Source organism: Hibiscus syriacus, unplaced genomic scaffold, assembly GCF_006381635.1.
Source record: "Hibiscus syriacus cultivar Baekdansim isolate YM2019G1 unplaced genomic scaffold, ASM638163v2 tig00111105_pilon, whole genome shotgun sequence".
NCBI classification, from domain to species: domain Eukaryota; kingdom Viridiplantae; phylum Streptophyta; class Magnoliopsida; order Malvales; family Malvaceae; genus Hibiscus; species Hibiscus syriacus.
Window position 1 is genome coordinate 1,088,974 of NW_024062987.1, and position 16,219 is coordinate 1,105,192.

At 32.6% G+C, this 16,219-nt stretch overlaps 1 protein-coding gene across 1 annotated transcript; it reads left to right on the forward strand.

Moving 5' to 3' along the window:
• The first annotated feature begins 13,640 nt into the window (after positions 1 to 13,640).
• Positions 13,641 to 15,895, forward strand: LOC120153653 (U-box domain-containing protein 4-like). The gene is made up of 2 exons (XM_039165562.1): positions 13,641 to 14,011; positions 14,914 to 15,895. Exons 1-2 carry the CDS (start codon positions 13,719 to 13,721, stop codon positions 15,728 to 15,730), a joined length of 1,110 nt encoding a protein of 369 aa, XP_039021493.1. The 5' UTR covers positions 13,641 to 13,718; the 3' UTR covers positions 15,731 to 15,895.
• The last annotated feature ends 324 nt before the right edge of the window (positions 15,896 to 16,219 follow it).

The following is a 16,219-nucleotide window of genomic DNA, read 5'->3' on the forward strand; positions in this document are numbered from 1 at the left end:
GCGATTTCGCTTCCGTCCGAGTTATCCGCTACACTCGCAATAACGCCCAATAACGCCCTTGACGGCCGCAATAACGCTGGTGACGCCCAGTAGCTCAAATAATTGATGAGTGTGGTCCAATTTGAAGACAAAATAAGCTTACATTAATTAAAGCTGTTTTTTCTTGTTTATTAAACTTTGGAACATGGAAAACAGCTAGCACGGGGGATAAATATTCAAGGGTTCAAATATAAGGTGTCATGTGGGAATTTTGACTTGAATTATGTTAAACGCACACTGGGTTTCATCATTTAATTCCTCAACAAACTATCTGACTTCATAAATATAAAAATGCCCAAGACAATAATTAGCTAAGCCTTTGAATTCCCATTTATTGTATTTAAATGCATTCGTATATAGTATAAAAATGCCTAGAATTTGATCAGCCTACACCACTTGATGCCGCCATGCCAAAGTTGGCTCACTACAAAAGCTTTTTTTTTAATATAATATTATATCATTAAAATAATTTTCTTGAAAAATTAAATTAAAATATTATGGTAGATGTGGTTACCTAGTTTTTAACTAAATAAATAATCTATACTTAATAAAAATAATTATTTTTTCTAATTTAAATTATTATAAAAATTAAAACATAATACAGATACGAAATAAATATAAATTATCATCTATATTGAATCATTATTACATATATGAAATTGACACATTCATTGAAATAGTTAATTTAATCTGAAAATATCAAAGGCAAGTTACTTTAAACACAAGGTAGCTTAGTTATTCTGATATATCAAAGTTCCCTTAATATTGAAAACCTTTTATTGCAAGTTAAGTGATCTGAAGAATGTTTGGGTTGCTAATATGCAGTTAGAGAGGAGTTTGAAGGTACTTAATGTTTACGATACTGCAGGGAACAACTTAAATTATATTTTAATTTAGATTTAATAATAAAAATATAGATTTTGGTATAATTTTTAATGTTGTAATGAACAAGTAAAGCTTTAATTAGTTTAAAACTCGACCAGAAATGAGTTCCTGTATAATGACAACTTTTGCCGCTTGCTTTAATAGAAATTTAATGTTACTATGGTCTTAAAATAAGAAGCATGATAATATTAAAATTTCGTTTATTTTAACTATCATTACATGGAATAATAACTAATAATACTTGTACAATTCTGTAACATTTTGCCGGAGTAAATAGGCAAAGGAATGTAATATTAATTCAGGGTAATTCCAGTTGCTCTAGTGGGTGTTGGTAGGTGTTCGTTTACTGTTATGTGGCTTGTACCTGGGTGCACTTTCGTCTGAAATGTCATCCTTCGTTGTATATTGTGGTTCCGATTTAGACTACCGGTTGAATGTACTCTTTTTCTCTATTTAGGTTTAGGGAGGTTTTTAAAGAGATGTTTTTCCCGGTTAATTATTAATAAAACGACCTCTTGTTGAGCAAAAAAAAATTAAGATAACAAATTCAATTAATAGTTGTGTTAATCATTTAAAATTTATTTTGAGAATCGAAGCAGGTGACTGGGGGGCTTTACCAGCTGCCCTAGTATTGAGAAGGAAATCACATTGCCTATCCCATTAAACCCGGTTTACACTATCCAGAGGATAACTTTTTTTTTTGTTCTTAGAGTTCACATATTCGAACACCAGTTGTAGTAGAGTAATTAAAATGTTCATTATCAAATGGTTGATAGTATTTAGAATGGATACTACTTTGTAATCACTTTAACTTAATCCAAAGATAACTTGAATATTGAAGTAAGACCAAAATAGTGTTTGTTCCTATGTTAAGTGCGAAACCCAAAATAGGCTGTGGTGTGTATATTATTTCCATTTGTCTTGAAAATACTTACAATATCTCCTAATTGAACACATTGCTTTCATAAGCTTTTTTTTTTTCATTTGGCCAATGCCAATGATTGATTTCCAGTCTTTCATACCATAAAATTGTAGCCCAAAATAATTCTCAACTATCAACTTGAAAAAAAAAAGTCAACTATAATAATTGCAGTTCAATTTATCATTATTTATTTCAATTTGAGATTTTGGGTTAATTTTCTCCAACTACGTTTCTTAGTCATTAACACAAATGGAAACAACAGTAAGCTATATATCCAAAACAATATTGTATTATTGTAACCCTAGACCGATGCGGGTAGCCCGATCCGATCCGGGAAGTCACATTAGGGCCACTGGAGCGACCCACTGTAAAAATAGCGGAAAATTTAAAACTTTTATTGAAACGTGTAACTTATAAAATCAGTTTTCACTATTTAAAAATAAAACATATTTCCAGACTCGTATATAAATCAAAATACAATTACATGTCCCCCTAATCACATGTACCATACTCTGCAAGCGACGCCGGATGAACTTCCTTACAGAAGTCGATAGATGCACTGGTACAATTGTTTTGAACCTGAAAAGGTGAGTAATAGAGTGAGCTTCGAAAAGCTCAGTAATACAGAACTACCAGATGATGCTGATGAACGTGCAGATACAGATAAATATATATTTCCTTATTGTTTCCGAACATTTACAGATTTTTATACTGAGCAGAGATCATACTGATATTTCAGGTGGTAACAGACAATGAGCTTTCAGTTCAGAGAAATATTTAGGATGACTGAGTTCATGAGATCATAATAGGTTTTCTAGTGTGTTCCCAAAAACCATGTAACTTTTCAGAACTTTTTAAAACATATATATATATATACACATATACCCCCATCCCAACACAACATAATGTGTAGGTTCACCGGAACCATACACCCAACCCAACACAACATATAAGGCCCTGAGCACAAAGCCGAGGAACCTGCGAAAATTCTTCCTTCAACAATACCCCCCAATTAAAACATTTTTCCGTCATTAAACGGAGATATCAGAAATCAAAACAGAATTCAGAACAGATATTAGAACATAATCCATATCAGAAATCAGAACAGAATTCATATCAGAAATCCGAACAGAATTCAGGTCATATATCAGAACAGAATTCAAGTCGAAAATCAGATAAAATAATTATATGATTAGGGAACACACCAGAGTTTACAATTATTATTCGAAGGTACTGGATAATCTTATCGGGCAGAGAAACGCAAATCTTCAGTTTACCAATAGAATGCCGGAAATTAGAATCACTATTAGAAGAGTTTGTTAACTGACAAAATTATCGGTTATTCAGGATATGATTCATCGGGATCATCTTATTCGTACACTTTTCTGAAGCTCTACGAAATTTGAAGGTATTCAGAATCTTTACAATCTATGACGATTAATCCGATTATCGAACAACTCCAGATGAATAGCTTCTAGAACCAATACTTACCAACTTGTCAATTCATTAACCTTTCAGGGTATTTACTCTTTAATACCAAATATTCTTATCCACAAATCATCATCTGAGTTATCACTGAATAGATCTTAAGGAGACAAGCAAATATTCTAATGGTCTTTATTTTATTTCCATGTTTCAACTATACCATGAAATGCTGACGTACTTGATTTGTGGTTCATAATCCATAGGGATGATACATCATATAAGTTCATCCGAGTTTCCAAACTTATTCTAATCTCTTACTTAATCCTCAGTCATTGAGGTTACTTAGTTCATTTAATATTCAAGTCCAATCCAGTTACTTCGGGATTTTCCAGAATAATTTAAACATTCCTGAATTTCAGATACATGTTGTACTTCTATTCCATTCAATTTGGTCTTCGTGGTTGATTTGTCGAACAAACGTCCAATTCTTAGTACTGAATACGATCTAGATCTTAGCTGAACTGAATACTTCCAAAATTTGTCATCGAGCCAAACTTGAGAAGACGAACACATATTCCAGTAATATCTATGCCATTCAGGTATTGACATAGCTTTAGGGTTGATCTACTCACTTAAATTATTTTTCATTACCTTTAAAGGTAGTCCAATACCTATGCTTACTTGGATTCCTTAATTAATCCAAGACATTTACTAAATTTAGGCCATAAGGGTATTTTGGTAATTTTGATGTTCAGTTTTATTCCATTCATTTCAGAGCTCGAGGATATTCAATCATTCCTGAGCTTGGTGATATTCTTGGGTCATTTCCATTACAGGGGTATTTTGGTCATTTTACAGATATACAGTATTTCAATCTTTTCCTTCCATCCGATCTTATTATTTAATTCAATCTTATCATTTACTTCAGTCCTTTCGAACAATTCTGACAGCAGAATACCCCCGATAAATTACTCTTCAAGTATTTACTCATTATTCGAATATTTTCAGGTCAAGTGTCTTCTCAGACTTTATAAACGGAATATCAGGAATTTTCCTGTACTAAGTCGGGATCTTAACAATTAAATTCGTACTTAATCGAGTTAAGTACGAGTCCTCTAAGTATTTTCTCATTCAAAGTCATCTCAGACTATTCTACCTCTTAAGGGCATTTCCGTAATTTCTTAACCAGATAAGTTCGATATTAGCTCTTAACGAAAATAATATAATTTAGAGATCCTATGATTAATTGCTTTCTTGAACACTCTCTGATCTTGAAATAATTCCCTTAACACACTTCTAGTATCTTGCATAAACCCTCTTGGGGTTAAAAACCATAATTTCTAAGTATAACTATCATTTCTTATGCACATCAATATTTTTATCGTATCAATATGTCTTTTCAGATTTATTAATCCACTTCCAGTGACAATTCTTATCATTTTCCAATATAAGGGTAATTTCGTATTTTTACCATACCGAAGTATTCTCATAATTTCTCATCCAAGTACCTTTAACATTTAACATTTGATGATATAAAATATAATTTACAAATCCATGTCTGATTTCTTTATCACTATTCACAAACTTGTAATTTAATTCTAACAATCTTTCAATCTCTTATATTAGTCATTCGATCTGTATTCAGTTACAGAATTTCTACTACATTCATATCGAGTGAATAAATTATTCAACTCCACAAAAGTGACCAACATTATCTTATTCATGTATTTACCAATATCAACATGTTCCATAAAGCATAAAGAGGTAGTAAAGTATTACCTCGATTTTCGTGCAATACTGATCGACCATAAAAATTCCATTCGAACGCCTTTGATCTTCAATTCAACTTCCAATAATTCCTCAGATATATATATCAACATAAATTATATCAGAAACAGAGCTTAATTACGATAAACGGATCGAATCGGGTGATAAATCAGTGAAAGATGGCTTACCGGGTTCGAATTTGGCGAAACGGACTTCGGATTCGGATTCAGGACGTCGAAAGCATAAAATATGACTTTTCGGAAATTTGGAATTTTCGGTCAAAATCAAAGTCAACGGGTTTGACTGTAAATTTCGAGGCCTTCGGGTCCGAATTTCGAGAAACGGACTGCGGAATCGGATTTGGAACGTCGAAAAATGTCAGGATAAGTATACGGTCAAAAACAAAGGTCGTTTAATGCTCGGTCAAAGCCAGTCAAAGTTTTGGTCAACAGTGGTCAACGCCGGTCAACGGGTCGGGTAAACTCAACGGGTCGGGTAAACGGGTCGGGTCGGGTCGGGTTGTGACCGGTCAAACCGGTCAAAATAGTTCCAAAACTGGTCAAATCGGTCACTTTTTCCTTCCCCACGGCAGTGGCGGCGCGTGGGGACGCGTGAACAGTGCTAAAATCCCGAAAAATTTTCTAAAAATTATTTTGAGCGATTTCGAGATACTTACAAAGCTCGGTTCACAATTTTGAACGGCGGAGAGCTCGATTTCAACAAATCGGAAACTTTGACCGCTTCACCTCCTCACGTGCCGCCGTCGACGGAGACCAAGGATGACACCGAAAAAACTCGTAACGATGCAACGAACACGATGGTGCGGGAGGTGTCGTAAACGGATAACCCGATCATCGTGAATCGATGAAAAACCAACTAAAACCGAGTTATTACCGACGATACTTCCGACTGAAATTCACGACGAACGACGATGATTCACGACGAAAGGTTTGAGGGGTTTTATTCCTCGATTGAGAACAAACACGATGGTGGTTTCGACTCGTCGTTTGGAGGTCGGACGGCGAGTAGATCGGAGTTGGAAGTTGGATTGTTGGAGAGGGAAAACTGGAAAATTTTATGTTTCTGCGTACGGGGAGAGTTTATAATTCTCTCCTATAGTAAATTGGTTAAACCAAAAGTTTAGTCACTGAACTTCCTGTACTTCATAAAAAGGTCTATCAACTTTAAAAATTTACAATTTAATCCCCTGTTTCTTTTAAAATGTCAAATTAAATCCACCACTTTATAATTTCTTAATTTTAGCCCCTAAATTGGGGTGTTACAATTATGGCCTAAATCCATAAATATAAAGATAAGAATGGAGACATAGGAATATTACAGTATGGTGCTCTTGTCCGCTTCAAATTGCTCACAGTAAGAGATTTCATTTATATAAATGGAAGAAGGTGGTGAGCATTAATTAGGCATGTGATTTTAGCAAAAGGCAGGGCGGATTCAATATATATTGCTCACTGAAGTTATATTATAATGAAGCGAGATTAATTACTGGCTTCGCACTTTGAGATTTTATATAAACGTTACGAGCATGCATATGCTTGCATGCGTATGTAGGTTCACCACGTGCAAGATAGAGTTGCCTTTAATGGAAGTCTTTCTAGTTTTTTTAATATATATTTTTTTATTTTTTATACCCTATCCAATTAATTGTTAATCATGAAGTAAATGACACTTTAAAATTCCAACTTATTTGGTTCGCATAACTATTTTAAAGCTTTGAAATTTATTATATTCATCCATAGGGACAGTTTATCGACAATTCTTACTTGAGGTGTCCATTAAGTTAAAGGTTATATTACACTGTATGTCATTCAATTATTAGTTAAGTTATTATGTCCATTAAGATGGCATGCATTGACAGAATCAAAGAAATCTGTGTGTGGTGGACATGATTCAGGCCAAGCACACTCACACCAGAAAGCAATTCTTTCCACTGCCAACTTGAAAATGTGATCTGCACCAAAGCATTTGTTGTTGAACAACGTCTCGTTTCTGCTCAACCATATCGACCAGATAAATCCGAAAAAAAAAAGCCATATTCCACATTTTCGTATTTGGCTTAGAAACTGGAATTTCAGTACAAACCAACAAAAATGAACTAACATTTATACGTTTGTCTATTATATTAATTAATTCAAATGAAGTACTCTTGTGTCAACGAAGATATTCGAGTAGGGACGATGATGAACAAAAAATTTAAGAGTAGAACAAGTATTAAATTGATAGAATTTTTAAATATGAAAGGTTAAATATATTGAATTATTTCGAATTAAGACTAAATTAATGAAATGTATAAGTTTTGATGAGTCAAAATATTAATATATTAGACCACTGAACAATTTATAACTTAACTAATAATTGAATGACATGGAATGTAGTTTACCCAACTTGTGATTGGACTGAGTTAAAACTGAGACTTGGACATCTCATTTAGGCTTGATCGGTGATTGGGCTTTGATCATTAAATTGGGATTGTTGATAGAACATACCGAGCATGGCTAATATGCAGGGATTTTAATGAAACCCTATGTGAAGAAGAAAAAACAAGGCAGGTGCCAACAAGTCTTCATCTGATCAAAAATGTTTTAAGGTAAAAATTTACCTGAAACCCTTGTACTTTTCAAGAAAAACTAATGTGGTCTTTGAATTATTTTTGCACTCAATGTGACTTTTATTTATATAAATCTAAACATGTTTATTTTTTTTACAATTTTTTTTTATATATTTAACTTTAATTATCTTAAACTCCAAATGTATTTTCAATTCTATTTCATTATTTTTTTTTATAAAATTGAACCAAATAAAAATTATAAGTTCTTATAAAAAATTAAAATTTAAAATTTAAAAGTTATAAAATTAAAATTTATTTATAAATTATCATCCAACTATATGATTAAAAAATATTAAAAACTAATTATACAATTAGGAATAATATTTTAGTGAATATAACATGATAGAGGGGAGTAAAATTCACCTAAGCTTGATCAAAAAAAATTAATAGGAAAATTGACCTATACCACCAAGTTCTATTAGATACAACTCTATAAAATCATATTAAATTTTGGGGGGAAATATATTTTTAATTTTTTAGTAATTTAATTTTTAATTTTAGTATTTTTATATTTAAGTTTTTTTTTTAAATATTTTTATATTTTAAATTTAAAATATTTTTATTTTTTAAAAAATTAAATAAGTCCTTAAACTTTCATATAAATCAATTTGGCCCTTGAACTCGACAAAAAAGGATTTAGCCTATTTGTTACGTCATCAACCATTGTAGCGCACCACGTTAGTACCATGAAGTGTCACATCATTAACATAATGGTTAACCATGAAAATTATTGGCCAAAGGGCTAAACCGAATTCACTTTCTAAGTTTGAGGATCACATTGAATGTAACAATAGGTTGAGTGCCACATTATTTTTTTTTATTGAAAAGTACCTTTTTGTCATGTTTTAACAAACTACTGACAATAGCAATGTCCATGACCTATGATAGAATGCTCGCAAATGTAATAGCCCTCCAAACTGAAACTTTGCTTGCCCAAAGGGCAAACAAACGACTCTTTTTAAAGGAGAAATATTGACTTGAGAGATCAATAGTCCAATGGCTTCAAGGAGGAGATAGAAACATGGGTTGAAATGGACGAAATTTGCAACTGGAAAGATGGGAAATAGGATTCTGATAATCTGTATGCTTTTAATTTAGCACTTGTGGAAAAGCAAGGGTGCAGATTGTTCCAGAATACAAATGCGTCTTTGTCACAAAGTAGTAGAGGTAGGGGTGCAAATGAGACGAGATAGATCGTGAGTTACTCAAGATCGATTTGGTCAAAGCTCGGTCGACTCGAGTTTTTAACGAGTCAAAACGAGCTACTTGATACTTGACTCGAAAGGCTCGCAAGCAACTCTAAAATATAATATATTAAAATTTTATTTTTAAAAATCAAATTATTATTAATAATATTAATATTTGTGTTGGTTTTTTTAAAATATAATATAAGGTTTTCATATATTTAAGGTTCATATTTGAGTTTGAGTCAAGTGTCAATTCATGGGTTCGAGTCGATTTTGAAAATTTTAGGCTCACGAGTTTTCGAGTCGGGCTCTATTTTAGAATTTTCAAGTCGACTTGAACTCAACAACAATACTTAAACTCGTTTATAGCTCTAATTACAGGCCAACTACTTTCTGAATTACATTTTTTTCCTTGAAGTGCAAATGAGATATAACCTATCAAGCTACACTTAGGGCGTGTTTGGTTCACGAAATGTAAGATTACATTTGGAATAGGATTACTGTGAATGTTGTATTTTGTGTTTGGTTGGTTTAGCAGGAATGCATTATTACAATGTTTGGTTAGAGAAATAAAAGATTATTCGAATGTGTATTTTAACAATTTGTCCTTATTATATATTTGTTTTTTTAACAAGTTGAATTCTACTATAATATTATTATAATTAATTTATATATTTTCTTTAAAAAAATTTAAATTCATAAAATTTATATATATATTTTTTACAAAATTGAAAAAATAAATAGGTTTAATGAAAGGGTAAAATTTTATTTTAACCCCTAAACTTCATATAAAATTTTAATTATGGACTTTTTTTTATAAATCTAAAATAGTTTAAGGATAAATTTGTAATTTAACCTTTGTAGAATTTTTTTTATTCAACGACAAAAGAATGATATTTTTGAAAAAAAAGACATTTTAGTCCAAAACGCCGGGAATGTGACAATACATAAGGGAAAGGGTATTCACATTCCCGGTAATATACCCCAAAATATTACTGTTGGAAATTACTTATTATCGAGTGTTGAGAATGTTTGCCAAACAAACGGAGGAATGACATTCCATTTCCCGATAATGTGAGATGCCTGTACCAAACACCCCCTTACATGAAGAAACATTTGTAATGGAAAGGCAGTTCTGAAACATTTGGAATGGAAAGGCAGTTCTGAAACATTTGAATGTGGATATTAAAGAAACTTATTGGCTTTCGTGTAATTACATTATGAGAGTTACATCTCCCTCAACTGATTTCCCAACGAATTATGCAAGAAGAAGTTAAATCCAACAGCGGCCTCATCTTCCTTCAATAAAAAATTTGTCCCAATTACATTAAGAAATTGTGTAGTCGAGAAAACCCGGATGGCCATTGGAAAAGGAAAAGAAAAACACCCAAAACTGTGTTCCACATGGGAATGGGGAGGACCTACAGACACAGAAAAGAATGTAGCCAACGCTACCACACATTGATGCAATCATTATTTAGTAGATCTGAGATCTCCCCCATCACCACCTGAATAAATTATTTCAAAAAAAAAAAGGAAAAGAAAAGCGGTCCCGTCTGCTGGGTTATGGCCGCACAGCTTGGGCAATACTTTTTTTTCTTCATATGATTCTGTGGATCACACATCATTTTAACGCTAAGGAGTTTTATTTTCAAACACACTCTTCATACATCATTTTGATACTTCGTTTACGGTAAGCTTAGGTAATTAGGCCCCTCCCACATATTATCTACTTTTATTTTTTGTTAAATATAATTATTTATCTACTTTACTGATTCTTCTTCTTAATGTGAGATAATCTAATTCATTGCTATGTTCATGTGCATATTGAACATTAGACTCCATAATTACTATAGAGTGACTGTGGGGTTTGTGTTGGCTTAATCCTTGATATGTGCATTCATCCCTATTTTGATTCATTGTTTTATATTTCTATTTCTTCTTAGAAATTCATCTATATTATCAATTGCTTTTTTAGGGGGCAAAAATAGATCTCAATTAATACCACATGAAATCTATGTATAATGACATAATTTGTTGACATTATTTATCAAAAATTGACAGAAAGGTTGGGTTTGAATATTTTAAAAGATTATTGGAATAAAAAAAAACAAAATTTGCTCAAAAATACAATGATGAGACTTCCAACATGTTTTGTGTCGCCTTCTTGAAGGAAAAAAAACGTCTTCATTAAACGTCTTCATTGATAAGAACTACATGTAGAAAAATTTAAATTAGTTTGAGGTAATTATAAAGTAATATTTATTCATAACTTATATAGATAATTGACAACAAACACCCATCCACCCTGATAACACATTTACTCGGACTTAAAATCTTTAAGAAGAATAATACTCTTTATGATCACCGTTTAATATGTTTGAATTAAAAATGTTATATAGAGTATGTTCGTATACAAACGAATTTATGTATAGAAATAGAGATTAGGTGAATTAAAATAAAATGGTAGCCATAATTGGTTGAAGTACAAGTTAACTCTTCCTACAATCAATTTTATGAAACAATGGCAACATAACCGTGTCTATTATTTCAGAGACGACTCCATTTAAACTAATTTTTATAAATGATTTCTGAAAACGAAAAACATGCAGCATTGATCAAGCATTTGTCAAAAAAAAAAAGACTTTTAATTGCTTAAGAATTATAATTGTCTGTCAACATAATTAGATTGACTCGTTTTTTATTTTTAAAAATTAAATTATCTATTTATAATTTTACTAATAATTGGATGGCTCGTTTGTAATCTTACGGATAAGTGGATAACTTGTGTAATTTGACCCAATTATAAGAAAACCATTAAAAATGCTTCCTAACTGAGCCTCCTAATGACTAATAAAATTTTAATGACTCAATGATCGTTGATGACAATCGATTATTTGAATGATTAGTTTATATATTTTTTAAATTAAGTTACTCATTTATTATCTTTCTAGCAATTGAATGACTTGTGTAGCCATTTATTCTATTCGAAAATTAACATTCATAGGCATTGAAAATGGTGTCAATTAATTGTCCCCAAATATAAAGGAAATAAAATTGGAAAACGTGACTTTTAAAGACTCCCCTAACAGAAGATGAAGTTGTTTTCGGGAACATGTGTTTTAATTTCCTCCATTTCTTTTTATTTTTAATTTCTTTTTCCCCCTTCTTTATTATATTTTCGTCATTGGGCCGACAATGATAGGAAACAAAAATGATTAAATCAATTTAAATTTGAAATCTTAAAAAAAATTAGCTGATCCTTTTTTTTCATATGTAATAGAGTAAGGGGAGGTAGGATAGTAGACTGCCCTCAACACCAGTTTGGGAGCAGCTTCCGTGGGCGACCTCCAAATTATGAATTGCCTACCATGAGACTCGATCTCACGACCCCAATGTTAAGAGCCTTGTGCTCTACCAACTGAACTGGACGAGAAATTCAAAATTTGAAATCTTCATTTCATGAATTTGAACTTAATTGGCACAGCAAAAATAATAATTTGAAATCAAAATAATTTCTTTTTATGAATAAACAAACAGATAAAGGAAACTTTAACTCAAAGATCGATAATTTTGAATTTAAAACTATTGATTTTTGAGATTTAAACAAAATTAATTAGAGTTTTATTTATGAAAATTAGTTAGAGTGTATTTCTAAGAATTTTCCGTCCAGTTCAGTTGGTAGAGCGCAAGACTTTTAACTTTGTGGTCGTAGGATCGAGTCCTACGGTAGACAATTTATAATTTTGACTGCCGGAGGTCTTCCATGAAAGCTGCTCTCAACCCGTTGGGGGCATCCTACTACCTTACCTCTCCTCACCCCATTATATATAGGAATAGGATCAATTAATTTTATAGTTAGAGTGTATTTCTAAAAAGAGTTAAGAGGGTTAAATACAAAGGATTCAATTTTAAGATAATTATCATGTCAAATCCAAGTGATTGTGAAAATATATTATTAGCGTCCTATTCACTGAAATAATGTTCATTCAACATTTTATTAAAATATTTAAAATAATATCATATTTATTTTTTGGGTTTATTTCTTTTCTCTTGTATCAATCAACTCCTTTATCACTAAAAATTGAAATAAGAAAATAAAAAATTATCCTTGCATACATATCAAGTGACAATAATTACCTAGTAACGACTACTTTGAACAATTTTATATCAACATAAATTTATCTATGTCGTCTATTTAATTATAAAATGTGATATAATTAGAATTTGAAACATAAGCTTATAATTTAAAATAGAGAAAATAACTTCAGTGACCAAAAATCCTAGATAATATACGATTTTGACCAATTTTATAATTAAAATATATAACATTTAGTAATGTATCATCTAGATGACTAGATCTTTTCTAATCATTAGATCTCGTACATATATAACTGGATATTGTTTAAGTAAAGTCTCAGGTTTGAATTGTTGTGTATGTAAAAAATTCACTCATCCACTAAAGCCAATACAACTCGAGTCGGTACAGATTAATCAAGACGAAACATTGGAACTGGAAGGTAATAAAAAATAATGAAATAATAATATAAATGTATTTTTTATATAAAAATAAAAAATATTATATATATATATATATATATATGTTTAATCTCACATCTTTTTGTATATTATACCGATAGGATAACAAGTGTAGATGTGTAACACAAGGGTAATAAATTTTTGGCCTATTTATTTGTATATTTCAGCCGCTGCATGTGGTTTAAACTGTTGCTTGACGCCACCTCTTTCAAAAAAAGTAATAAAATAATACAACCATTTAATTTTGCTCTCTTTACCTGTTACCACTTAGATTTTTTTCCTCTTCTTCTCTATTAAGCCACCGACTCTTCTTCTTCTTCTTCCGATGGACACCTCAGCTGAAAATCAGAGCCCTTCTTCGTCAGACGTGGATGTCACGCCGCGTGGAGCATCCTCATCCGTCCTTCGGGCCCTGCAGTTAATCCAATACGACGACGACGATTCCAAGCTTCAAGCCGCCAAGGAAATCCGCCGTCTCACCAAAACTTCCCAGAGGTGTCGGCGGCTTCTCTCCGACGCTGTCATCCCACTCGTTTCTATGCTCCGAGTTGATTCACCTGAGTCCCACCACGAGTCCGCCCTTCTCGCCCTCCTCAACCTTGCCGTTAAAGACGAAAAGTACGTTCACACTTATTAATCTCCACAATTAACTTTGTTTATTATGAATAAAATTTCCTAACTCGCCAGTTTCAAATTACGTTTTTCTTGATTCGGACGTTCGACAATTAGTTTAATGATTTGGGGTAGTTTTTCTTGGGATTTGGAGCTCGTAAAAGATTGATTTTTCACGTTGATTATTCTTCACTTTAAATGTTTCTATTTTCTTTTTTAACATGAGAAAGAGTAATAACAATTTATAAAAATATATATTTCCTGATTGGCTATTCAGAAAAGCTGCATAGCAGAGCATCAAAATATGATTTCTTCTTTTCTTTTTTTTCCCCAGATGATTTTGACCGTACAATTTAATAAAATATAATCCTTAAGAATAATAAAAATAGGTTTTATAAATAAAATAATTGGAGAAGGTGGTATCGATGAATCACGCTATTTACCTTTCTTTTCATTTATGGTTCAAACTTTAAAGCGAAGATGGATTCAATTCTGGGATTATTCTTGTTCATCGCGGGATTGTTCCTTTACAAAGAATTAGGTGCTTCTTTTCCTCTCCGTTTTTGGTTGAAGGGTGTATATGTTTTCTTTATTCATTTGATTAAAAAGTGTGGTTATTCTTCTTTTTTTAAACTCTCTTATCTTCTAGTTGAAGGTATCATTTTGACATCATGATTTGTTTGGTGGTGTAGATATATATCTACTCCTCTCCAAAGAGGAGAATTTAAATCCTTCTGTTGTTTACCTTTAGGGTCTATTTTTTTTTTCTTATCAATATAAGTATTCCTTTTGCTTCCTTAGAAATGAAGCAACCCAATTGAAACTTCTATGATCTTGTAATTGTCACAATTTGGTGTTTTGAGTTTGAATGAAGAGAAAATGTTATTAATTTGCATCAAATTGTGCAGGAACAAGATGAGCATTGTGGAAGCAGGTGCATTGGAGGCAGTTATTAGATTCCTTCAAAGTGATAACTTAAACCTACAGGGCACTGCAACAGCAGCTTTGCTCACTCTCTCTGCTTCTGTCAACAACAAGCCGATCATCGGCGCATCCGGTGCCATTCCTCTGCTTGTACATATCCTTGGACATGGAACCACACAGGCTAAGGTTGATGCTGTGATGGCTCTATCCAATCTCTCGACGCATACAGACAATCTTACCGTCATTAAACAAAGCAGTTCCATCCCTGCCATTGTTAGTTTACTGAAAGCCTCGAAAAAGTCTTCGAAAACAGCGGAAAAATGCTGTTCCGTGATAGAATCCTTGGTGGGTTTCGATGAAGGAAGAACAGCTTTGGCGGCTGAAGATGGCGGAATATTAGCAGTCATCGAGGTGCTCGAAAACGGCACTGTCCAGGCTAGGGAACATGCCGTTGGGGCACTGCTGACTATATGCGAGAGCGACCGATGTAAATACCGGGAACCGATTCTTAGAGAAGGTGTGATCCCGGGAGTACTGGAGCTAACAGTGCAAGGAACACCAAAATCTCAGACAAAAGCCAAGACCCTTTTGAGGTTACTGAGGGAGAGTCCATATCCGAGATCGGAGCTCGAACCGGACACACTAGAGAACATTGTTTGCAACATAATCTCTCAGATCGATGGGGACGAGCAGTCTAGTAAAGCAAAGAAGATGCTGGCAGAGATGGTGCAAGTCAGTATGGAGCAGAGCTTGAGACATTTACAGCAAAGAGCTCTGGTTTGCACGCCAACTGATTTGTGACTGTTTTGGTGGGGTTTAATACGTAAAGTTTCATAAGCATATATAGTGAAAAATGCCGGTCCAGGCCGCATGTGGTGGTTCGGGTGACTGGTAAAAGATGTGAATAAACTGGGAATTATGTGTTTCTAGTTTGCTTGTGTACAAGCAATCAAGGTCTTTCTTCAATTTTGCATTTGGAACACGGAAAATAGGTCAGCTAAAGTTGCTATGAATTGTTATAGGAGATGGGGGGCAGCTTTGCTTTCCATTGAATTGAATAAAGTTGTTTAAAGTTCATCCACATTTGATAACTTTGCCACTATTTTAACTCATCTTTATCTTCTCATTTTCCAAAGTGGGTTCATTTTCCTGCAAATTTAATCAGCATCACCATTATGGTATTGGTAGCATCCAATGGTTTTCATATTCCAAAAAAGTAAGGCAGTTGAATACTGGGTTAATTTAACACACCACTGCAGTGCATTCGTATATTTCAATATTTACAATAAG

What these genes read in the sequence shown, in the direction of transcription:
- LOC120153653 (XM_039165562.1), top strand. Translation starts at nt 13,719, where the DNA reads ATGGACACCTCAGCTGAAAATCAGAGCCCTTCTTCGTCAGACGTGGAT. An exon ending in CTTGCCGTTAAAGACGAAAA is followed by an intron (nt 14,012 to 14,913) that starts GTACGTTCACAC and finishes CAAATTGTGCAG; the next exon opens with GAACAAGATGAGCATTGTGG.